Below are 26,088 nucleotides of genomic sequence, written 5' to 3'. Positions count from 1 at the left end.
TGGCTCTTACTCCTGGGTCAGAAGGCAGTGGACTGGAGCATCACCACACTGGGAGTTTCAAGTTAATCTAAATAGTGAGAGATCACTGCGCTGTAGGAGTTAGTCTCCTTTACATTGCAGGAGGGATGCCCCAATAATCACATTAAATGTGTCCCCAAGTGGAGTCAGTCATCAGACTGAATGCTAGGAAAAGGAAAAGGTCTAATACTAATTAAACTTTGAAAACTTTATACAAACAAAACATTCCATACTGAAGACAGGACATCAAGAGCAAAGGCCCACCTCTGGCTCATTAAGGGGGACAAAAAGATACCCTGTCTTTTCTGGAGCTGTATATGATCCTTTTGTGAGTAAAAATCCGAGGAGCTAAGGAGTAAATGACCTGACATGTCTAGGTGCAGGTGCTTCATTGAGTTGGAGGCCAGTAATGGTACCAAAAGGTCTGCAAACGATGGTTAACACTAGAAGGACTGAACTCTTTTAATATATGTCACTCAGGCAGTCAATAGAACCAAGGAGATTACATTGGAAAGTAAGGATATATAAGGTAGTGTTCCAGCACTGAAATTCAGTTCTTAGCTCTTAGTGTTTAGTTTTCAGACTTTAGTTCTTTGTAATTCTTTTTAATCCTCCAAAGATGTGCAGGTTAGGTTGATTGGCCATGTCCAATTGCCCCTTAGTGGCAGGGAGATTGGTAGGGTAAATATGTGGGGTTATGAGGTTAGGGCCTGGGTGAGATTGTTGTTAGTGCAGGCTCGATGGGCCGAATGTCCTCTTTCAGCACTGTAGGGATTCTATGGTTCTCTCCTAATAGGCTTTGTAGCAAAAGTTCTCATAGGAAAGAATTGGAAAGTACATTCCTTACACAAAGAAAGGTTGCAGAAGATAACATTTACATGGTTATACCAGCAGATACAATTATGTTATTTAGATATATAGGTTATCCTAAAATGAAGGGATGCAGAATTTAAACCAACTGGTGCAGTTACAGCTACAAGCATAAAGAAAATTTATCAGCCATGGAGGGCCCTAAAAGAATGGATAGTAAATCCACAGAATTGTATTACTTTGATCTCTCAGAAGGCTAAAATTCTCTCGGAGGACTATAATTAATTCACGTGTACTCCAACTCATAAGGACAAGGCTATATAACTTCTGGAAACATTGCTAACAATAAGGATATTTTTCTCCTCCTCCGCGGCATGTTTCACGGTGCTGGGAGGTGGTGCGCCACTTGCTGGAAATGGGATCTTATGGTCCCGTCGTTGTCAACGGGGTTTCCCATTGAATGCACCCCTCGCCTCCGGGAAACCCACAGCAGGGATGCACCGTCAGTGAGAACATAAGACTCCACCAGCATAAACAGAAGCAAGACTTCAGCGATAGACTTAAATCCATTAAACAGACCAACTATCTGATGTTCTAACTTGTCAGCTATCTAAGCAATCTAAATTTAAATCAGTTTCACCAATTCATATCAATCTCAAACATTGATCTCACTTGTAAAGTAATTATCAGCAAGCAGTTAATGCTGAATTACTGAGAGATAACTGAACACCCTTAGTAACCTCCATTATTTATTCTGTCAATTACCTTCACTAATTATTTGCATGCTTAATTGTAATGGCTGCTAACTAGGATTCTAAGGTTAATAAACAATTGCTAGTTCATGACTTTATTGTGTGACTAATTCTTTGATATCTGGAGAGAAAGAGTTAATTAATTCTTGCATTGATGCTGATGGGAAGTTGGCAGTACAGATGCTAATATTATCCAAATTGGTTGACGTAAGGCAGCTCAGAAAACCAAATTTAGACATCATTAACTCCTAGGTATGAACTAGGTGGTAAACATAGATGGAACCTTGATGAAGAAATCGAGTGGATGGGATTGGGTGGTGGGGTGGTTGGACGTGGCTGATGAGGTGTGGTGACAGGGGTGTGGTGTGCAGAAAAGTTCATTTGATGTGCTTGATGAATGTTCTTGACAAGGTGTTAATCCCAATGCACTTAACCAAGGTCTCTGGCTACCTGTTCAGATGAATATTAAAGAGCTCGAGATGTTCACCCAAAGAAGAGCAGGGGGCTCTCCTCTTGTGTTGGATGGAAACTGGGAACATTCCAGAATGCAGAAGCCAGTAGTATTAGTAAGGGCTGGGATTCAGGCTTGAAGCTTTCCCTCTCTTGTCAAACAGTACACTGAAATTATGCATGGTTAGATTGGATTAAATGAATGGCCTGGAAGAGGGCATAATTGGGGGTTAGGTGTTGACTTTCTGATGGAAGCTGCATTTTATCAGAATTATATCTTGGCTGTATGGTGGAAAGGAACCATATAATCTGCAGCTAGTGCAAATGCATCATTCCCAATCTAATTGTAAAGAGCACTTTTCAGTCTCCCACTCTCCTCAATTCATGGTTTCTGAGGCATCACGATATTGACACATAGTGCAGACACTGCAAGGATACATTAGCCCAAGTTTGAACATTGAGAGATGTCTCCTGTAGTGTCAGCATGTACAAATTTAGCAACGCTAAATTTAAGCTACTTGTAAAATGCAGCCCAAAGATGTGAGATGAGTTTGCAACGAGAGGTTGAATCTGAAGTTGTTTAAAACCGTAAGCTAATTCCAGAAGATGCAGGAAGCTCTCAGCAGGTCAGGCAGCATTTGTGGAATGAACTTCAGAAACTTGGAATGTATCATTCAATCATGAAGGCAACTTTGACCAATGTTCACATTTCATATTCAAGTTAGTAACCTTCATATAGTGACCTATCAATCTGCTGCTTTCAGCAACATTTGAATATTACTGATCATCATGGGCAGGAATACAGTAGGGGCCTGTAAATTAAAGTGCTGTGCCATTAGCGGCGTGTCAGCTGCTGGCCTACCTGAGCACCAACACCCCCCCCCGGACAATATTACAAGAGGCATCTGGTGTGTCAGCCGCCTGCAGCTCAACTGAGGCTCGTAAATGGGCAATTATTCCTGCTGCTCTGATTAAAAGGGTGGCAGGAAAGGCCTGGGCTCAACTTGCAGCCTGACGGGTTTAACCCTTCGAGCTGCTAGCCATTTAAATGCAGGAATTGCCTCCTGCAGTCTCCCCCAATACCAATCATTGAACTATCCACACAGTTCTGCCTCCTCCCATTCAACCTACTCTCCTGCCCACACTTCCCTCATTGGAGCCTCACTGCCTGGCCCCTGCTGAATGTTTGGATCCGTTAAACCAAGGCCCCATCTGCTGTCTCTCAGCTGATGTAAAGAAAAATCCCAACGCACTGTTTTGAAGCAGAGCAGGGTAGTTATCCTTAGTGTCTTGGGAGAATGTTTGTTCCTCAAGCAACTTTACGGATTATCACAATGCTGACTGTTTAAAGTTTAAAGTTTTTATTTATTAGTCACAAGTAGGCTTACATTCACACTGCAATGAAGTTGCTGTGAAAATCCCCCAGTCGCCACACTCCGGCACCTATTCGAGTACACTGAGGCAGAATTTAGCATGGCCAATGCACCTAACCAGCATATCTTTGGACCGTGGGAGGAAACTGGAGCACCCGGAGAAAACCCACACAGACACAGGGAAAATGTGCAAACTCCACACAGACAGTGACCCAAGCCGGGAATCAAACCTGAGTCTGTGATGCAGCAGTGTTAGTCACTGTGCTACTGTGCCGCCCTGTGGAAACTGTGGAAACTTGCTGTGTGAAAATTGGCTGCTGTATTTCCAATATTACAGCAACGACAACACTTCAAAAAGCACTTTACGATGCCTCGAAGTAGTGAAAGGTGTTACGTAATTGCAAATTTTTCACTTTTCTCTTTAAGGCTTCTGTAAAGATTGATCCAGTTCTATTCTGCTTAGCATTCTGAACTCCAAGTCTTAGAATATTTTCCAGCCTATTTAGGAAAAACTTCCAAATATCTTTGACTCTGTAATGATCAGTGGGTTATTCACTGGGTTAATGAATCTCGACTTGACAAGATACTCAATCTGAACAGGTCATTTTCTTTGCTTCATGTCATGAGTGCAATGCTCAAAGATACCAGGGAGACAAAATTAACAGAGGTCAAAACAACTTTTTCCAATTTATTTCATTTTGTTTACCGTATCTTCATACCTACACTGCTTTTACTCGATAAGGAATAATTGGAAAAGTGGTAGAAAAATTCCGGTTAGCATTGCTGCCTCTCAGCGCGAGGAACAGCATTCGATTCCCAGGTTGGATTACGGTCTGTGCAGAGTCTGCACATTCTCCCCATGTCTACATGGGTTTCTCCGGATGCTCAGGTTTCCTCCCACAGTCTGAATGACGTGCTGGTTAGGTGCATTGGCCATTTTAAGTTCTCCCTCAGTGCAACCACACAGGCACTGGAGTGTGTGGTAACTAATGGGTTTTCACAGTAACTTCATTGCAGTGTTAATGTAAGCCTCCTTGTGACACTAATGAATAAACTTTAAAAAAATGATCTGCCAGTTGAACCACATTGAATGCTCCTTCCATGGCCAGAACGTCCTGGCGTTAGACTCAAAATGTGGAGATGCCTGCGTTGGACTGGGGTAAGTTCAGTAAAAAATCTCACAACACCAGATTAAAATGCAACAGGTTTATTTGGTAGCACAAGCTACAAACAAAGTAGCTTTGGCGGTAGCTTGCGCTACCAAATAAACCTATTGGTTTTTACCCTGGTGTTGTGAGACTTCTTATTGTTTTTGGACTCAAACACAAAGTTTTCGATCCAGTGTAAGGATGTTACCCATTGCGCCACAAGGCCTTAAATTTTTTTGTCATAATACCCAGTCAAAAAAAACCTGTTTACACTGAGAGCAAAGTGATACTATGTCATAACTGATCATACAAACTTCAGAAAATTAAACAAAGAAATTGGCATGAATAATGACAGAGCTGCTTTGTAAAATCATGTCAATGCGAATCGTATTACATTATTTTGAGAGGAAGAAAGGTGAATGGTAGAAGTCAAGTTGGTTAGTACGTCTATGCAGAGCTTACCTGTAGTTGGGTCAGCAATTTGTGAATGGGTTGCACACCAAGTTTCTGGCAGGTTAATTTGTAGGATGCCATGATCTCCTCCACTGTAACACTACCAGCTGCAACACAGAATAAATGTGGTTAACAACTTGGTAGCTCTTTGATCAAAGTACATACACTATGTAGGCAATGCGACAACTCAACATGGTGTAAATCTGTATTGTAAATACATTGTCGCCACCCCAACAAAAGTGTTCACATTGCAAACTCCTCCTAACTTTATATATTAAAATCAGGATGGTGCCGGAGTGTGGTACCTTCTTACAAGCTGTCCCCAGTATACCCTCTAATTCTAACTTTTAATCTCATTTTATGCTTTTAAAATTGTACTGTAACTCATTTTAACTCTCTAATAATGTCCTGTTATTGCACCCTCTCCTCTCCTGCTCCCCTATGTACTCTATGAACGGTACACTTTGTCTGTATAGCGTGCAAGAAACAATACTTTTCACTGTATCCCAATACATAGAATCACAGAATCCCTACAGTACAAAAGGAGGCTGTTTGATCCATTGAGTCTGTACCGACCACAATCCCACCCAGGCCATGTTCCCATACCCCTATCCATTTACCCTTCTAATCCCCCTGACACTAGGGTCAACTTAGCATGGCCAATCAACCTAACCCGCACGTCTTTGGACGTGTGACAAAAATGAACCAAATATATTTTTTCAGCTCACCCAGGTGAAATAGCTCCTACTAGGCCGGTGTACCTTCACCAAATACAGATTTATTTATAATAGTTAGTAATACTCAGACAAGCACTTCCCAGTACAGAGTATTCACCATGAGTGCAGGTAACCTGGACAATCCACATTACTTACCTCAGCAGGGCTCTTGAATTGGTCACCATTAATGTCTTCAATCAGGGAGCTCATACTGGTCCATATCATGGACACAATGTCTGCCACAGGATGATTTTACCATCTGCCATTGTGGGGTTCAAATCAAGGACCCTGGCTCTCGGCTTGTGGTTTACTGGTTTAGTGACCTAGATCACGAGGCCACAGGAGGAAACCATACTGCCGCAACCAGCTTCAGTATAATTGAGCAGCTTATCTTAAGATCTCTTCCAGTCCTGAACAACTTACTTACACTGCTGACTTAAACTGACCTTAGCATTGTAAATCATAGAATCATAGATCCCTACAGTGTAGAAGGAGGCCATTTGGCCCATCAAGCTTGCACTGACAAAAATCCCACCCAGGGCCCCATCCCCACAACCTCATGTATTTACCCTGCTAATCCACCTGACACTAAGGGGCAATTTAGCATGGCCAATCCCCCTAACTCACTCAACTTCGGACTGTGGGAGGAAACCGGAGAAAATCCACACAAACACAAGGAGAATTGGCAAATTCCACACAGACAGTGACCCAAGGCAGGGATTGAGCCCAGGTCCTTGGCACTGTGATGCAGCAGTGCTAACCATTGTGCCACCCTGAGGTCTGTGCATTTCAATTAACCCCAGTTTTTAAAGTAGTCAGGTGATCTAAGTCACCTTGCTGTAAGTGCTTTTGAAACCTTAGTCCGATGCTACATTGGAGACATGATGCGTTTTGAGATTACCTCCCCCAGGGAATGTTCTACTGTTCCTCTGGATTTGTGCAACAGTGAAATGGAATCCTCGTACAGCAACAGTAAAAATGCAGCCTCAGTTACTCATGTAACAGGTTGGACTGATTCAATTTAATTGTTCGTGGATCGAGCGGAATTACTTATGTTGGACATCTTTTTGGTAAGAGGATCCAACTTTGTGCAGGACTGGTTACACCTACCATTAAGTACGAGTGAATCCTCAAAGCAGATGATAAAGCAATGGGTGCAAAGTTAGCACAAACAGCAGGCAGCCCCAGTACCTTTATTTTGTGAACATTGCAGGCTTTTGGAATAGCTGAATTCATCATATTCCACTTTTATTGAGTCCCTGGGACATAGGAACATAGGAATTAGGAGCAAAAGTGGGCAAATTCAGCCCTTCGAGTCTGCTCCGCCATTCAACCAGATCATGGCTGATCTCTCCCAGTTCTCAAATCCACCTCCCCACCTGTTCCCCATTTCCCCTTTATCTCTCTTTTAATATCAGAAATATATTTATCTCCTTCTTGAAACTATTCAACGATCCCATCACTACAGGGCAGCAAATTCACAACTGAGAAGTAATTCCTCTTCATCTCAGTTTTAAATCTATCAGCTCTCAACCTATACCTGTGACCTCTTGTTCTAGATTACCCCATATGAGGAAACATTTGCTGTACATCTGGAAAGTCCAGCAGTGTCTTAACGCTCACATTCTGTGATCATTTTGCCGCGGTGACAGCAAATCAACGTTAAAAATTAAGATTGAACAGCAAGATAACTACAAGTTATTTTAACTTAAGATTGTGTATCTAGGATAAAATATTTGTCCTGCTCAAAACAAGCAATAAGAGGGCAGCAAAGCTGCATGCTGCTTTACGTTGTACATATTTACTATTGCTATTGATTTCAACAGGAGAGAAAAAGTATTACAAATCTCTGCTGTTGCAGATTACCTCTACAAACTAATTAGTCCATTACTTTTATAACATACCCTGATTATATTGTTACATTAACAATCCTATCAAGGGGAGCTACAGTAAACCCCGGCATTGGAGTAATTCCTTTCATTACAGTACATTACACGCTCACAAGGGGACCACAACCTTAATTATACATTTAATTTAGAAATACATTTTATGAGAAAACTGAGATACACCATGTAAATGGAATGATTTGGTTGGAAGTTCCCTTTAGTCCATAAACATGATACTCTTTCTTTTTCTTTAATAATTCATGACTGTTGCTGTCTGGAAACAGCTGTAAACGGGAGTGTTATGTTCCCATCTTCCTTAAAGAACTTCTGAGTGTGTTGTTAAAGAAAGTTAGAGCAGTGCAACCTTGCAAAATGTTGTAGATAAAATTCTGTACTCAGTTTAAAAGTTTATATATTAGCGCCACAAGGAGGCTTACGTCAACATCGCAGTGAAGTTACTGTGAAAATCCCCTAATCGTCACATTCTGGCGCCTGTTCAAGTACACTGAGGGAGAATTTAACATGACCAATGCACCTAACATCTTTCGGACTGTGAGAGGAAACCGGAGCACCCAGAGGAAACCCACACAGATTTGGGGAGAACATGAACCCAGGTCCCTGACGCTGTGAGGCAGCAATGCTAACCATTATGCCAAAGTGCAGTTTGGATGTCATGCATTTTTTACATATTATGATGCCTTAGCAAATGTACCATAACATAGCATACAATCTGTCATAAAAAAAGATTGAGAGCTAAGCTCCAATAGTCTTATAACAAAGACAAACTTCTAATTGAAAGAATATAATGAGGATGGGAGAGGGAGGTAACTGGGAATTCTTTAATTTAAAAATTAATTTACAAACATGCATATTTATCAATTAGTACATTGATTCCTGATTTAATTGGAGTGAATTACTAAATTAATAAATACCTAGATTTATAGATGAATAAATTAAGCAAATTGATTCTTTGATTAATCTTCAAAATTATTTAATTTCTGAACTATTTAATGCTGGCTGTGAAATTGCTTCATACACCATAGAACCGAAGACTTTCAAGTGCCAAAGTTGTTCAACTTCATGTCATGGATTTCCGCATCTCAAATCCCTGGGCGCATACCTCTAGACACAGCACAGAGGGAACGTTATTACTGCTCTTCAAGGACAACGGGGCAAGTTAACATCAGAGAATGAATCTTTTATCCCCTGCACTTTTGGAACAGAGTGTCAACATCAAGCACTCCCTGGTCAGGTACAGCATGGCTCTGATTCGGGCTGAAGCTTGCTCTATCAGCCCTATAAATCTGCTCTAATTCTCGAGAACAGAATCTCTCACTTCATCAAATTGGTTAGCCTTATGGATGCTGCCAGTGACATTGACAATTAAGTACCCAATTTTAAGGCTGCTTTATGCTACGTTCCCATGTGAGTTAGAGATCGGGCTAACTCAGTCTCCTCCTAGGGCTCATTGAGTCTTCCAGAATTATGCGACTCAGGAAATTTCCAGATTTGATTGCAGAGTTAATGCTGAATTAGCTGATCCCAACCAGGGATGCAGAATGAGGAACTGGATAGAAGGGAGGGAGGGGTGGGAGGAAGCTAGCACAATAATTGCCCTTGGCCTCCCTAAGTTAGGGAGGAGAACACTGGTTACATCTTTAACATCATAAAATATCCCAAGATGCTTCACGGGAGTATTATAAAACAAAATATGACATCAAGCCACATCAGGAGATGGCCAAAAACTTAGTCAAAGAGGTAGGTTTTAAGGTGTGACTTATAGGAGGAAAATGAGGGTGACAGAGGACAAGTACAAGAGGACAAGTGAGAGAAGAGCACCAATGTTGGAGCAATTATAAATAAAAACAGAAGATGCTGGAGAAACTCAGTAGATCTGGCAGCATCTGTGAAGAAAGGAACAGAGTTAATGTTTCAAATCTACATGACTCTTCCTCAGAGCTAAAGAGAGGATAAATGTGATGGATTTTATATCATTTTAAGAGGGGATGGAGCATATGGAGCAGAGTAGAAGATTAGATGGGAGCAAAGAGAGATTGTTATGGATACAAGTCATGGGTGGTGGTGTGAATAAGCTGGGTATCATCAGTGTACATAACGCTTTGCTTTTAGATGATATCAGTGAGAGGAACCATGTAAATGACAAAGAAGAACAGGCCATTAGCTTTCCAGTGATCTCCTGTGGATATACGATGAAGGTTTGATAATGCTCAATTTTGATTTCCACAGGCAGAGGCTACAAGTATTCAATGGGTGGAAGCTTCCGGATCTTCCAGGAGAGGGTTGCTGGGTAGAGGGGTTAGGAGGGGGACTTAATTTGGCGGGAGGCCATAAATCAGTTTCCTGATGTCATGATTAACTTTAGCAAATAAATCCTCAGGATTTTAAAGCAGACATAAATAGATTAAGTAAGTAGGCATAAATCTGGCAAATATAATATATATTACAAAATTAAATTGATTACAAAAGCAGGGAAGTTGGCTTCAGTTATACAGGGCATTTGTGAGACCACACTTGGAATACTGTGTAGGGTATTAGTCCCCTTATTTCAGGAAAGATGTAAATGTTTTAGAAGCAGTTCAGAGAAGGTCTACTAGACTAGTACCAGGAATGGGCAGGTTGTCTGATGAGGAAAGGATAGAGAGGTTAGGTTTGTATCCACTTGAGTTTAGGAGAGTAAAAGGCAACTTGATTAAAACATTTAAGATCATGAGGGTGTTATGGATCTGCCTAGAACAACACTAACAAGAGTTTAACAAATAATGATTAGGGTATGATTTCCCCACCAACAGATAAAAATCTGCCCAGTGACAGCAGCAGACAACATTCAAAGGGGATGATTAGATGTGACATTTCCCAGTAATGAGATTAGCAGGCATCCAGCCCGAATCAGATGTAAATAGCTCTATCATTAGGAAATAGCTTACCTAGATGACTGAGAAATCAGTGGAAGTATAGAGATGCTAATTTTGAAAGTCATGTAATGTGAGAGAAGCAGACAGCCCAACAGATAACCAATATACACAGTGGGGAGAATCAACGAGGAATGAGAATGTAATTGCCAGCACCTGCAGAAGCAGGCAGGCTCATTTACTTGTCACAGCCAAAAGGCCTTGTAACATCTAAGAAGTCTTAAAGCCAAGGCAGTGCAGAGATCTCCACCGAGGCAGTTTAAATATCTTCGCTGGACCAGGAAAAGATGTTCTCAAGTCTTGATTATCTACCTTGTATATTGTAGTAACTGTAAGCTGGATTTGACCTTTGGATTTATTTAATTTGAATGTTGTTTGGGACCAAGAAAGTCTTCAGGATTTCAAGGATTGCAGACATATATTTTGGAACAAGAGGTAATTTCTATATAAACTGTGCATGTTTGGTAATTCATATATTTAATTGTCTTAGAGTGTTATCATCCTAGTTGTGTGTATATGTCTTTAGTTCAATAAATAACCTTCAGTAGTTGTTACACAATGTCCGGACTAGTTATTCTCACTGGGGATTTCACAAGATTCTTCACACCATTCCAAAAACCAAACAAAACTATGCATCACCACAAACCAGTGTTTCAAGTTTAAATGTCTTCACATGTAACATCCATGAGGTTCTTGGCAAGGGGTATTGACAGGACGGATGTGGAGAGGACATTTCCTTTTGTTGGAGAATCGCCGACTAGGGATCACTGTTTAAAAAACGGGACCTGCTCATTTAAGACAGAGATGAGGAGAAATGTTATTCTCTCAGAGGGTTGTGAGGATCTGGAACTCACTTCCTCAAAAGGCAATGGAAGCAGAGTCTTTGAATATTTTTAAGGCTGAGTTAGATAGATTCTTAATTATCAAGAGAGCAAAACGTTATCGGGGTAGGTAGGAATGTGGAGTTGAAGTTTCAATCAGGTCAGCCATGATCTTACTGAATAGCGGAGGAGGTTCAAGGGGCCGAGTGGCCTACTCTTGCTCCTAATTCATTTGTTTGTATGTTTAAATGTTCACTTCAATCCAACACTCAACCCCTCTTGCAGTCAAGTCTAACTTGCCCGTTGCCTCCTTACTTGTAACTTCCACTTGCATGTTAGCTCAAAATGTCACATCACCAAAGAAGGTGATTAATGACTGCACCACTACAGCTTCCTCATATCTGCAGGGCAGCCTCTGATTTTCTACGATTAAGCAGATTTTGTAGCAATTCCCTCACGGCCCCAAACCTGCGTCTATAGTATTCTTTAGCACGCACATAGCATGTTTAGCTTCCCTTGAGTGTTGGTGGCATCCACCCACACATCTCACATCTGGGCAACAGCAGGAGATGCAATGATCTTGCTCAACATTCTGTGCAGACATCATTTTCAGAGCTTAGGAACAGGGTGAGCTGCACAGAATTGATTGCATGATGGGTGCGCAGACCACATCGCATACTCACAAATGATGGGCAGTGCTTAATCATGTTCATGTGGGATTATTGAGTTATCACTGTACTGATAACCGATAACGGAATCTTTTGGAGTTCACTGTCAGACTCTGATAGGAGCCTAAATTCCGCCTCTTAAACATCTTCGACCATTGAAGAACTAGCTGTAAAATGGAATCCAAAAAGCTTCCAAACAGTGCATGTGAACATATAATTACAAGTGACCTGTATGGTGGTGCACCCTCTGGTGCATTTTCCTCAGTGATGATCTAAGTCAGTTGGGAAGGCTTTCTGCTATCATTCCCGGGAAATAGCACCACCCCCCCTCCCCTGCCTTTCCTGAATAACCTGGAAGAGAATTTCAGGGGCGACTGTGCTAAACCAAAGGGCCACACATTTTCTGGTCTGCCACATCCTGGTCTCGGCTGAATCTGGAACTCCTGACTTGCAGAGAGCAAACGGAAGGCCTTTCAATATAGCACCCCATGAGGTAACGCTGGAAATAGCAACCTCCTGCCAATCCCTACCATGAGATTCTCTGATTTCGTCAAAGGTGCATTTGTAATGAGCTGATCAGCCTAGGATGACGCGTGGTCAGTCATCCCACTCCCCCTTCCTCCCACCCAAGTGGAGATCACTCCCACCTCTCCAAACTTAGACTACAGAACTGAAGCTTACATCCAATTTCCAGGCTCAGTTATGAGTAGCGACCAGTGGGACAAACCATTTGAGGGTTACCAGCACCTGTACAAATATAGGAAACAAACACTGGAGAAGGAAGAACGGGGGAAAGAATTGTTGGAGAAAATTAGTGATAAACATGGAAAGGGATTGTCCAAAGACACTTTCACTAGTGAACGCTTAAAAGGAGACATGCTTCCCAATGTTCTGACAGTGCCAATCAACAACTCAAATGTTAAAAGGACACGCTGTAATCTCACTATACCACCAATGTCCTTCGGTATATAATTTCTGCGGTTTCACAACATTACTATCATGTAATAATGATATTTGATCCAATCCTTAAATTAGTGCTAACTGTGAAAGCAAAGAAATTGGCTTTGAATATTCAAGCATTATTATAATATTTATCTATCATGTCCCAAGTGGAAGTTTAGCAGATGTAGTGATACACAGAAGAACTTAATGCACGAGATGGATTTTAATTTTCAAATGATTGCATGTATCATAATCTTTCAGTGTTATACTGCACTGCAGTCTAGCTTTGAGATTGCTCATGGTTCTGTGTTACCATATGTCTAAATGCTTAGTAATTATATTTCTCAGAACAAGTCGGTGCTAAAGATAAGACTCTTTTTCTGTCAATATGTGTTTTTTATTTGACTAGAAAAACATTATGAATCATTTTAATGGGGTATATATTTATATATGATGCATTACTTATCTAGAAACAGCTGCTGAAAATAGCACCCATCACTATGAGCTTTCAGTTTTGGAATTATGATATATATAAAGTATAACGGTGATTTTATTTGTATGATGCCTCCATGAACTGTGCAGAAAATCATAAAACAAATAGCCTTCCCAACTTGGAAGGCTTAGAATCAGAGAATCCCTACAGCACAGAAGGAGGCCATTTGGCCCATCAAGCCTGCACTGACAACAGTCTCACCCAGGCCCTATCCCCGTAACCTCACATATTTACCTCGCTAATCCCCCTAACACTAAGTAGAAATTTAGCATGGCCAATCCACTTAGTGTGCTCATCTTTAGACTGTGGGAAGAAACTAGAGCAGCCAGAGGAAACCTATGCAGACGCAAGGAAACGTACAAACTCCACACATACAGTCACCTAAGGCCGGAATTGAATTCGGGTCCCTGGAGATGTGAGGCAGCAGTGCTAACCACTGTACCACCATGCCGCCCCTCTTGCAGTTCAGGCAACCCAACATGCTGATACATCAAATATTAGCTTTTGTTTGCTTTATTGGTACAAATTTTGTCAGCTGTCCACTTCTAGGCTGTGAAATGGGCAACTGATAATTGAGAAATTGGGTGCGGACATCAGCTGTCCTGTGGATATTCGCAGAAAGTTGTTGAAGCAGGCTGCAATGCGAGCAGACATGATGACCAGTGAAAGACTGCACTCAAAAGCAACCTGGTTGGAGGACATTATTTTTGCCATTGTGAGGTACACATAGATGATGAAGGTGCAGCAGTGAGCGGTTACTACAGCAGGGTGGTAATCCATTGTGCCAGACTATGGCCAACTAGAAAAAATTGAAAATTGCCCCAAGTACTAAGTACATCCCAAAAAATGATTAATTAATATTTGGAAATGATGGAAAAAGGATTTGCACATGTCTATGTGTGTGTATGCATGTGTCTACAACAGTACCCAGAGTGCATTATCACAAGCTCTATACCACATGAAACCAGACCCCTTTTTTTAGTTTTCACAAGGTTTAACATGTTAAATAATGATTTAGGTGCATTATTTTTATGTGGGATGAGTGTCTTGTACCTCATTAAGGAGGACTGATGTTTCACATCAGTACTGAGTGACACGTTTTATTACTGTAAATTCAGATTGAAGTCAGTCAGTGCCAGAGCATGGTAACAGTCCCCTACTCTTCTTGTAGGACAATTAATTTTGGTGGGGCTTCTACTTTCACAATGATGACAGACACAAAAAGTACTGTTTCCACTCAAATGTGCCTTTGCTGACACTTATTTTCAAATTACAGAATTCAATAATGATCGGTTACTTCGTACCCCCGTGTGCTGGAGTATCCCAAGTGGTCAATCCACCGAGGATTTCTCGCATATTTCCGTATAACCGATGATACGGCTGGGTGAGGAGGAATGACCTGGCTTCACTTTTATTCAGCTTCCTTGGCTGGCTGCTGTTGTGTATTGTCTTAATTCTTCTCAGCTTACTGAGGCTCTGCTGTGTTAGCGTATTCATGTATTCACTGGAAGTGACGTCACAAGTTTTTAGTGCAAGGTACGGACAGAGATGAAGCAACCACGTCAGAGAACACATCTGTAAATAAAGCTCAGTTGTTTTAAACCCTCCGTGCTCCCTCATCTCATTCTCCAACATGCAACAACATGACATCAGGTGACTACTGGCATCTATCTTTGATCAGTGTCTGTTTGTTCTTTTAATAAAACAGGACTTCTTTAAATACCTAATATGTTGGTAGTTAGCTAGTGAAGTTGTAGGTCATAGAGTATAGGAAAGGTCCTTCAGCCCATTGAATCTGCACTGACAGTAACTATCGCTTAAGGTATGCTAATCCAATTTTCCTGTACTTGTCCCATATCTATGAATGTTATGATCTTTCAAGTGTTCAACCAAATATATTTTAAAGTTTATAAGGTTTTTTGCCTCCACTATCTTTCCAGGCAGTTAATTTCAGATTCCCACCACCCTCCGAATGAAAAAGTTTTTTCTCAACCCCCTCTGAGTCTCCTGCCCCTTACCTTAAAACTATCCCCCTCAATCAAGGGGACCAGCTGTTCCCTACTCATCCTGCTCATATTCCTCATAATTTTATACACCTCAGTCATGCCCCCTCCCCCTCCCCCCAACTTCTCCTCCCCTCCCTGCCCCCTCCACCCAGCCTTCTCCGCTCTAAAGAAAACAAATCAAGCTTATCCAGTCTCTCCTAATAGCTGAAATGGTCCATCCCAGGTAACATCCTGGTGAACTTCCTCTGTACCCCCTCTAGTACTTCCTTCCTATAGTGAGGAGACCAGAAGAACTGCATACAGAACTCCAGCTATGGCCAAACCAATGTTCTGTACAATTTCAACATTGCCTCCTTGTTCTTATACTCTATGCCACAATTCACAAAAGCAAGTGTTCCATATGCTTTCTTAACTATCCCCTTCATGTGCTTTGCCGACTTCAGGAATCTGTGAATAAGTACCCCAAGGTCCATCTGTTCTTCTGAGCTTCCCAGTGTCCTACCATCCATTAGATACTCCTTTGTTTTGCTTCTTTTTCCACAGTACATCACTTCACACTTACCAGGGTTAAATACCATCTCCCACTGCTCTGCCCATCTGACCAACTCGCCTCTATCTTCCTCTAAACTATGACCATTTTCTTATTAGTAACCACCCTACCAATCTTGGCGTCCTCTGCAAACTTGCTTAACATTCCCCTCACATTTTCACCTACATAATTTATGCAAACAATAGGGGTCCCAGTGCATTGCAGGCAAAAATGTATATCTGTTTGGAGGGGAAGAGGTATACTTTTCTGAGGTTGGATCTGAGGCGCCTTCTTAGATCTTTGGATAGGGTAGGGGCAGTATAGAAAGATTTCCACTCTGATCCTTCAGTCTTTATTGCTGCAAGTTTAGGGGGTGAACAACTTAATCAAATAACCTCATAGAATATCCCTGACAGGAAAGAGGGGTCCTCAGATTAATGTCTCGTCTGACAGAGCAGCACTGCCTCAGTCTACTGGAATATCAGTGTTGGATTCAATGCTCAAGTCTCTGGTGTTAACCACTGGACACTGGTCTCCAATCATTCAAATAGCCTTCCACACTACCCTTTGTGTTTCACTAAGCTGTCTCTAAGTCGGTTTTCTGTCATTGTGGCATCATTCCTTCACAACTATAGTACAAATCTCTTCCCGCTCCAACATACATTCCAATGACCGTGATGTCAGCATGTCTGCTGTCCCCACTATGTTTGGCCAAGGGTCAATTTCAGCTCACCTGTTTGGCTTTCAATCATTTCATTGTCCTTTACAGGTCAGACACTACTGACCTCACCTTCCTATGTCTTGCCTCAACACTGATTAGATCAGACCAATTCATTGTAAGTTTCAAGCAATATATGACAGGTGCTGGAATCTGAAACAAAAACAGAAAATGCTGGAAAATCTCAGCAGGTCTGATAGCATCTGTGGAGAGAGAATAAAGCCAATGTTCTAAGTCTAGATGACCCTTCGTCAGAAGAAAAATGAAAAAGGGTTCTGCTAAAGGATCATCCAGACTCAAAACATTAACTCTATTCTCTCTCCACTGATGCTGTCAGACTTGCTGAGATTTCTGTTTTTGTGTCCTTGCAAGTTTCAACTTGTAACTGCACCCTTGACTCTCCTAAGTTCTTCAGACTGATGTTTTCTCTGAACTTGATGTTCCACAGTCTAACCCTTATGCGTGTCGCACACATGGTAACACCACAAACAATTTTTACACATCTGTTTCAGATTTGTAAATCATCTCACATTCTTGGTCCTTCAATTTGTCACATTTGCTCTTCCTTTGTTCCTTCCATAGCAGGACTGACCACCTCTTTTATAGGCACTTAAATTTCCTTTGGTCAGTTAGTTCAGTTGGCCAGATGGCTAGGAGGTGCAGCAAAGTGATGCCAACAGGGTGGGTTCAGTCCCTGTTGTGGTAATATTCAAGGACGTCAGTTTCTTTGCCTTGGAGTGGTGCCCCTCAATCTATATATAAACAGTTCTCTCTCTCTAAAGATGCTTATGGTCCATTGTGGATTATCGCTAAATTGCTTAAACTTCCTTGAACTGCCATCCTGTTTAGAGAAGTTTGAGTAATTTAGCCACAGTAGTTTAGCCACACTGTCCCCAGTGCGTCCACTGTTGCTCCAGCTATTGAATCTCCAAAAATAGAAGCCCATATTGTTACATTCCCATGAACAGATTAAACTTCCATCCTTTCCTTTGGTGCAAACATTTCCAATCTTCTCCCTTTCCATCTTTTCGCTGCCCATGCAGATTTTTGACTTGATGATTGAATCTGTTCACTCAGCTACCTCAGATTTCTTAGTCAACCAAATGTAGTTCCTCCTACGAGACTTCTTCTTACCCTAATCTATACCTTTTGACTCTTTCAGATCTTGGAATTTCATTCTTGGAAGTTCATTTCCTGTATAAAACTCACCTCTTGAACCCTCAACCCATATAGTTCCAAACCCTAACCACCCAACTACTCATTTTTAGTTTATGGACCACTAACATAAATCATTGGTCCCTTTTCTGTCACTGATCTCCCACCCACCAAACTGTGCTCACATCCCTTCATCAAAGGTCCACCTACAGCTCCTCTGTCTGCTCTAATTATTGTAAAAAGTCTGACAACACCAGGTTTTAGTCCAACCGATTTATTTGATAGTAAACTCACAAGCTTTCGGGTTAGTCCCTTCGTCAGGTGAATGGAGAGTTCTGAGCTTGTGAGTTTACTATCAAATAAATCGGTTGGACTAAAACCTGGTGTTGTCAGACTTTTAACTGTGTTTACCCCAGTCCAACGCCGGCATATCCACATCATGCTCCAATTATTACCATATCTCTCATCTCCCATTCTTCTCTAAGGTTCTCTAAGCAGCGCATATTCTTTGGTTTACATATCTTTACCCCAGAATGTGTCCTGTCCTAAAACTGCCAAATCACCAACGGCCTCCTTTCTATTATCATGGGCAGCATGGCGGTACAGTGGTTAGCACGGCTGCCTCACAGTGCCAGGGACCTGGGTTTGATTCCCAGCTTGGGTCATTGTGCGGAGTCTGCATGTTCTCCTCGTGTTTGTGTAGATTTCCTTCCAGTGCTCTGGTTTCCTCCCACAGTCCAAAAGACATGCTGGTTAACTGCATTGGCCATGTTAAATTCTCCCTCAGTGTACCTGAACAGGTGCTGGAGTGTGACGATTCAGAGATTTTCATAGTAGCTTTATCGCAGTGTTAATGTAAGCCCACTTGCGACTAATAAACATTCATTTACTTTTCTCAAATACTTTTAGTTGAAAGACTCCTTTTCAAGTGGATTTGTAATTACTGACTACACTAGCTTCCAAAATCTAAATTATTACACTATAAATTCCTTGTGTAGTTACCTTTTATTGATATCTGTGGAGAGAGACAGAGCTGACGTTTCAATTCGGGATGACTCTTCCAGATTTGGAACATTAGCTCTATTCTCTGTCCACAGATGCTGTCAGATCTGCTGAAGTATTCCATCATTTTCTGTTTTGTTTCAGATTCCAGCATCCGCAATCATTTGTTTTACATTTTTAAGGGCAGCACAGTGGTTAACACTGCTGCCTCACAGTGCTGGGGACCCAGATTCGATTACCGGCTCGGGTCACTGTCTGCGTGGAATTTATACATTCTCCCCGTGTCTGCGTGGATTTCCTCCAAGTGCCCTGGTTTTCTCCTACTTTCCAAAGATGTGTAGGTTAGGTTGATTGGCCATGCTAAATTACCTCTTAGTGTCAGGGGGCTAAATATAAGGTGATAGGGGGCTGGGTGGGATTGTGGGCAGCACAGGTTCAATTAGCCAAATGGCTTCCTTCTGCAGTGTAGGGATTCTATGATTTTATCAATGCCCTGTGAAAAGGAGTTCCTGGTATCCGAATGTTTGCTAAAGTTGATATGTTTGGTGATTTATTAAATTAAAAAAAAATTCCCTTTAGCTGAAAGATAACCCTGCAGTTGAATATTTCACTGTGTGGTACCTCCCTGCACTTCCCAAACTGAGATTAGAAACAGTGTCTCCTGATGGGGGTTTCAGTTGAAACCTCTCCATCGCTCATTTACTCACTGTACAGGTGCTGAGTGTTGCAAGATTTTTCCAAACCTTTGCTGATTACCACCCTGCCAGTGTTGGAATATCACTGATATGCTGCTTGGTGTGTGGAATTTCTGTCTTTGGGAGAAGGCTGGGTGGGACAGCCAACAGTGAGATACCCGATCTTCACGTTTTCCAAGGGTGGAAGGATAGATCCCTATTGCTCGCCCCTGCCAAGCTCACCCAACCTCTCAGATCCTTGAGGCACTCTCCATCTGCAACCCGGCAATGACAGAGGGCATATGGGCATCATACTTACTCCTTGACCACTCCCCCCCCCACCCCACCCCAGGGTCCAACACGCCAGGTCTATGCTTGTCATGACAAGCACAAAAGCTTGCTAGGTGCTGTTCCTGCAGGGGAAGCGGGTAAGTGGCCGGAGAGCATTGAATCGGCTTCAAGTCCACTAGAACATTTAAATCAACATTTTGGCATAATCATCAGGTGCCTGCCTTCTGTGGCCGGGAACCTGATCAGGACTGGTGTGGCAGGCAGAGTGAATCAGAAATGCTTTGAACTCGGGCAGTAATCCCATTTTAGCTCTGATACCCTATTCAGCAGGCCATTGGGATTCCCGTAAGTTGCAAATGAGGCTGTTGGAGCCCCCTGTCCACCATTGTCTAAGTGATGAGAGACTGCAGTGCTACTATCACTGAATCCCCCACTGCCAACATCCCTGAGATTACCATTGACCAGAAAGTCAAGTGGATTCGCCACAGAAACAACGGCTGCAAGAGCCGGTCAAAGATGAGGAAAACTGCAGTGAGTAACTCACCTCCTGACTCCCCAAAGCCTGTCCTCCACTTAAAAGTACAAGTCTTGTAATGGAATACTCCCCATTTGCCTAGATGAGTGCAACTCCAACAATATTCAAGAAGCTTGACACCATCCAGACACGACAGCCCGTTTGATTGGCACCACATCTACAAACATCTGCTCCCTCCAACACCGACGCTCAGTAGCAGTTGTGTGTACTATCTGCAAGATGCACTGCAGCAATTCACCAAAGATCCTTAGACAGCACCTTCCACACGCACAACCACTTCCATCTAGATGGACAAGGGCAACAGATACATGGGAATACCATCACTTGCAAGTTCCCCTCCAAGCCACTCACTAACCTGACTTGGAAATATATTGTTGTTCCTTTGCAATCACTGGGTCAAATTCCTGGAATTCCTTTCCCAACAGCTTTGGGGCCAACGCACAGCACATGGACTGCAGCGATTCAAGGAGGCAGCTCACCACCACCTTCTCAAGGGCAACTAGGGTTAGGTAAATGCTGGCCAGCCAGCGTCACCCATGTCCCACAAATGGATTAAAAAAGACAATGGAAGCAGATTCTTTGAATGTTTTCAAGGCGTTAATAAATAAGGTGATGAAAGGTTATCAGGCTTAAGAGGGAGGTTACAGTCAGATCAGCCATGATCGCATTAAATGTTGGAGCAGACTCGACAGGCGGAGTAGCTATACCTGCCCCTAACTTGTATGTTTGTTTGTTTAGGCCCCAGTCCAGAGAATTATAAAGTGTCGGTTGACACTGCAGTATAATAATCAGAAGTGCCATTGTTCAAGATGAGAATTATTCAGTTCTGATCATCAGGAAGATGTGGAGGCTTTGGAGAGGGTGCAGGAAAGACTTACCAGAATGTTGCCTTGTATGGAGGGCATTAGCAATGAGGAGAGGTTGCCAAAACTTGATTTGTTCTTTTGCTCTGACTGGTATGACAGAGGTTAAGGGGGTGATCTGATATAAGTCTACAAGATTATGAGCGGCATGGACTGAGTGCATAGTCAGAAGCTTTTTCCCAGGGCTGAAGGGTCAATTATTAGGGGGTGTAGATTTAAGGTGCAAAGCACAAAGTTTAAAGGAAATGTACGAAGCACGTTTTCTGCACAGAAGGTGCCTGAAACTCGCTGCTGGGGGAGGTAGTGGAAGCAGATACAATAGTGACTTTTAAGGGGCGTCATGACAAATACATGGATAGGATAGGAATAAAGGTATATGTTCCATGGAGGAGTAGGGGATTTTAGTTCAGACAGGCAGCATGGTCAGTGCAGGCGTGGAGGGCCAAAGGGCCTGTTCCTGTTCTGTAATTTTCTTTATTCTTTGTTCTTGAGACTTTAAACTGAGATCCCATCTGTTCTCTCGGGGTGGACATAAATGATCCCGGAGAACTATTTCGAAGAAGGCCAGGGTGTTATCCCTGGTGCCCTGGCCAATATTTGTCCCTCAATCATTATTACAAAAGCAGACTATCTGGCCATTATCATGGTGCTGTCTGTGGAAGCTGTGTGTGCACAAATTGGCTGCTACACTTTCGACATTACATCAGTGACTATACTTCGAAAGTAATTTGTTGGTTAGAATGTGCTTTGAGATATTCTGAAATGGTGAAAGGTGTGCTATACATTCAAGTAGTCCCTGTATTCCTTTCTTAAAACCTGATGCTGGCTGAGATAGCAAACAGGATGCAGCATAATGGGGAGATCTGGATACTGATTGCAATCATAACATAATAAGTCAGTACTGGATACGGTCCCCCTGATGCAACTGTAAATAGCCCTGGTCCCCAAAGCATATATTTAATTCAATAATGCTATATTAATTGAGGTTGGCACCAAAAGAACTGCACTTCAAACTAATTGCAGTTATGCAAGAGGCACGGAAAAGGCGTTTAACACCAGAAGTTGTGAGTTGCTTTTCAAATAACTGATAATATTGGATTTATAAAAAAAGAACTGGAACAGTAAGGTTAGACTGTGATAGAAGTTACTTAACACGAATACAATCATATTGTTGACATCCCCATCCCCAGTTCTCTAAACTCTAATCTTGCTCGCTTCATGTACTGTGACCTTGCAGAGATGTTGAAAGCTAATAATTATTCATAGTGACCAGACTGTCTCAAAGGTCTGAAGCAACCAAACTAGTCAGCACAGTAATATAAAACCACAGCAGCCTTTGTGATGAATTATTAATTCATTCTTATTTTCGACAGTTTTTTCACTTTAGACTCAACACACTGTAGATGTGGGTCTTGATCAGTTTCCAACAACTTCATGATGCTGGTGGTTAACATCAGATTTAACAAAGAAAACAACACTTGGACTGACTTTAATGAAGTCATTGGATGTGAAAACAAATTCCTGAGAAAGGAATTTGCAATTGCAGAATGCCTTTCATGATCTCAGGACCACTGCAAAGTGCTTCACAGGCAGCTAAGCATTTTTGACCTGTGCGGCGAATTTTCCAGTCCTGTCCGCCGTAGGAATCGTAGCGGGCAGGACAGGACCGGCAAAGACCTCAGGCGGGATTTTTCAGTCTTGGGGCGAGCATAGCAGCTAGAAAATCCCATCTGCTATAACGGAGGGGTGAAACAACCTTCAAATTGTTCATAGCAAAGTCCAACAAACAGCAAGAAGATAAATAAGCAATGGTAATGCCATTGAATGTCAAGGGGAGTTGGCCAGATTCTCTCTTGATGGAGATGGTCACTGCCTGGCACTTTTGAGACGTGAATGTCTCTTGAGATCATTACAATCACAGCAGATGTTATTTGCTGAGCTAGCCAGATTGTAGAGGGAAACCTGACTTACTGATCATAAACTTTTTTCAGATTTTGAAAATTAGGAGGAAAAGCTACTGATCCCAGAAGCATAGCACTCGAGTAACACTTTTAGGGTTTAAACAATTAAAAGATTTATGAACAAAAAAAAAACTTAAGCGTATAAGATTAGAGTTATACAGTTAAAACAATCTTACAAAACATCTACAAAAACCCACTTGGACAAAACACACACGTAAACTACCTTCTTAGCAACATCTTCCTTCTAGATTTTAAACTATAAAAATCTAGGAAAAACCCGAGGCAAAACCTGCTACCACTTTAATAAAGGTACGCTACGTGACTTCTCACGTTCTACACTCTTCCACTCTGTGACGGAAATCCAAGGAAGTACAAAAACAAACTGCTTTCTGAAGGCGCTTCTGGCTTGGCTGGATGGCTGTTACTATCACAACTTCTCCCAGCACAGAGCTGGTCTCTGATCATTTCCTGTACACAACTCAGCCACCTCAGCTCAGTTCAACATCTTTCTTTAAGTATTCTTTCCCCCATTTATCTCAATAAGAATTCTCACAACACCAGGTTAAAGTCCACAGATTTATTTGGCAACACGAGCTTTCGGAGCACTGTCCTTTCATCAGGTGAGTGACCTGATGAAAGGACAGCTTGTGCTACCAAATCAACCTGTTGGACTTTTAACCTGGTGTTGTGAGAATTCTTATTGTGCCCACCCCAGTCCAACGCCGGCAACTGCACATCATTCCATTTATCTCAGATTCCATTGTCCTCAAGCATCTTTTCAAACTCAACTTTTCCAAAATTTAAAAATTTTTCATATTTTCCTATTGCCCCTACTTTTGGACCAATAGAATGTTAATGAGCTTCCCCTGTTTCCTTATGAAACATTTGTAAGTTGTAAAAGTCCCTTGTTGCTTCTCAGCTCCTCTTTTAAATTTAATAGCTGGAAAGTCAGATCCCTAGCCTATCTGAGGAAGGGTGTCCTTGCTATAGTGGGAGTGCAGTGAAGGTTTACCAGGTTGATTCCTAGGATGGCAGGAATGAGGAGAGACTCAGTCGGTTAGGATTATATTCACTAGAGTTTAGAACAGTGAGAGGGGCTCGCATAGAAATTTATAAGATTCTAACAAGGTTAGACAGGGTAGATTCAGAAAGAATGCTTGTCCCAAACAAGCTTCCTCCGTTAACCTTCCCCAATTTAGTTAATCATGGATGCACAAACAATACCACTATATTACCAAAAATATTAACAAAAAAAAATCTATCATCACGCAACTTATCAGCCCACTTAAAAGTTGTTACCTCCACCCAGATGGAGAATTGTAGCTCAACATTTTTTGAAAATCACAGCCCTTTGAAGCTTGGGACATTCTCCTGTATTAGAGCCACAATATAAATTTCACATGTTGTAGAACACAGAGCAAGTCCATGCTGATCATGATGCCCTTACTAAACTCAAAAGAACTTTCTACGCTTACTCAGTCCATATCCCTCTGTTCCCTCCCTATTCACGTGTTCATCCAGGTGCCTCTTAAATGTTGCCAAAGTTTCTTCTGTTACAAAAGTGACTAATCTTCAAAAGCATTTCATTGGATGTAGAGCATTTTGAGATGTTTAATATTCATGAAAAGTGCTACATAAATGCAAATCTTCCTTCTTACAAAAATGCAGTATCCAATATTCTGTAACACAAAAACTTCACTTCAGTCGAACATACTTGAAAAGTTAAAGTTTATTTATTAGTCACAAATAAGGCTTACATTAACAATGCAATGAAGTTACTGTGAAATTCCCCCAGTTGCTACACTCCAGCGCCTGGATTAATGCACCTAACCAGCATGTCTTTCAGACTGTGGGAAGAAACCGGAGGACTTGAAGGAAACCCACGCAAACATGGGGAGAACGTGCAAACTCCATACAGACAGTGCCCCAAGCTGGGAATCAAATCTGGATCCCTGGCACTGCAACACATCAGTGCTAACCACTGTGCCACTCCACATTATGTGTTGAACTTACCAGCATTCCACGGATTCCAGGGTTCTGCTGATCCAGAAACAATCTCTCCCTCTGGTGGAAAACAGACACGTTTTGCTGGTTTAACATTCCACTCATCATTTAGAGCTCTATCCTGTTGAATAGGACAGGCATCTTTGGTGTCCACATCTTGAGAGGATGCAGGTGCTTGCAGCTCTCCAGTGTAGACATTTCCTGTTGCACTCATCTCATTGTTCATGACCTGATGTGAAAACTTAGCCGTAGCATTCTCTAGTTTCACAGCACTGTCCATGTGATATCTTTCACTGAACTTTAATAATTTAATAACAAACTGAAATTCACTTGAAGCTGTGTGAGGAACTAGAGAATTCCACATTGACTTTGCCTTCCCCACATTTTACCAGTGCAAATTATTTTCTTTCACAAAGTAAATATTTAATTTTGTTTCATGTGCGCCATATCTTGTTGGCATGTTTGTTCCCCTTGAATGCTTGATGTTATAAAGATTGCATTGACATAACCGGAGACATTTGAATGTACATAGATTGAGAGAAGTTATACCAAATACTGCCAACTCTCATTATATTGCTGACAAATATCATGCACAGAATAATTTAAAGATACAAAATGTTGATCTCAAATAGATTTGCCATGACATACCAATCTACAAGACCCATGATTAATTTATATTTTATGAATTTTCCTTCCTAACTTTCCTCCCGAGAGTGGTTATTGGTAGTAATCGATCCACCTCCATGTCCTGCCTCTTAGCAGTAGTGATGTGTTACATGAATGAACAGCTAGACGGAAAGGATGAGGCTGGCCCCAGAATGTGCAGTTAACGAACTTATACCACCAATGATAACATCCATTATGCAACTCAGTTTCAAAAAAAAACAACT

General features: G+C 41.8%; 1 protein-coding gene across 1 annotated transcript in view; it reads right to left on the bottom strand.

The window, feature by feature from the left end:
* Nucleotides 1–25,478, bottom strand: part of LOC145352351 (protein phosphatase 1 regulatory subunit 37) — a 185,825-nt gene extending 160,347 nt beyond the window's left edge. Inside the window, exons 1-3 of the mRNA XM_080202105.1 lie at nt 25,208–25,478; nt 18,871–18,883; nt 14,758–14,964 (exon numbers count right to left, since the gene is read on the bottom strand). Of these exons, the coding sequence (XP_080058231.1) occupies nt 14,758–14,964; nt 18,871–18,883; nt 25,208–25,478 (491 nt within the window). The remainder of the gene's footprint in view (nt 1–14,757; nt 14,965–18,870; nt 18,884–25,207) is intronic.
* Between the last annotated feature and the right edge of the window lie 610 nt (nt 25,479–26,088).

Source organism: Carcharhinus amblyrhynchos, chromosome 14, assembly GCF_965287045.1.
Source record: "Carcharhinus amblyrhynchos chromosome 14, sCarAmb.v2.hapA, whole genome shotgun sequence".
Lineage (NCBI taxonomy): Eukaryota > Metazoa > Chordata > Chondrichthyes > Carcharhiniformes > Carcharhinidae > Carcharhinus > Carcharhinus amblyrhynchos.
Note: the sequence above shows the minus strand (reverse complement) of the source record. Positions and strands in the feature narration are given on the sequence as shown.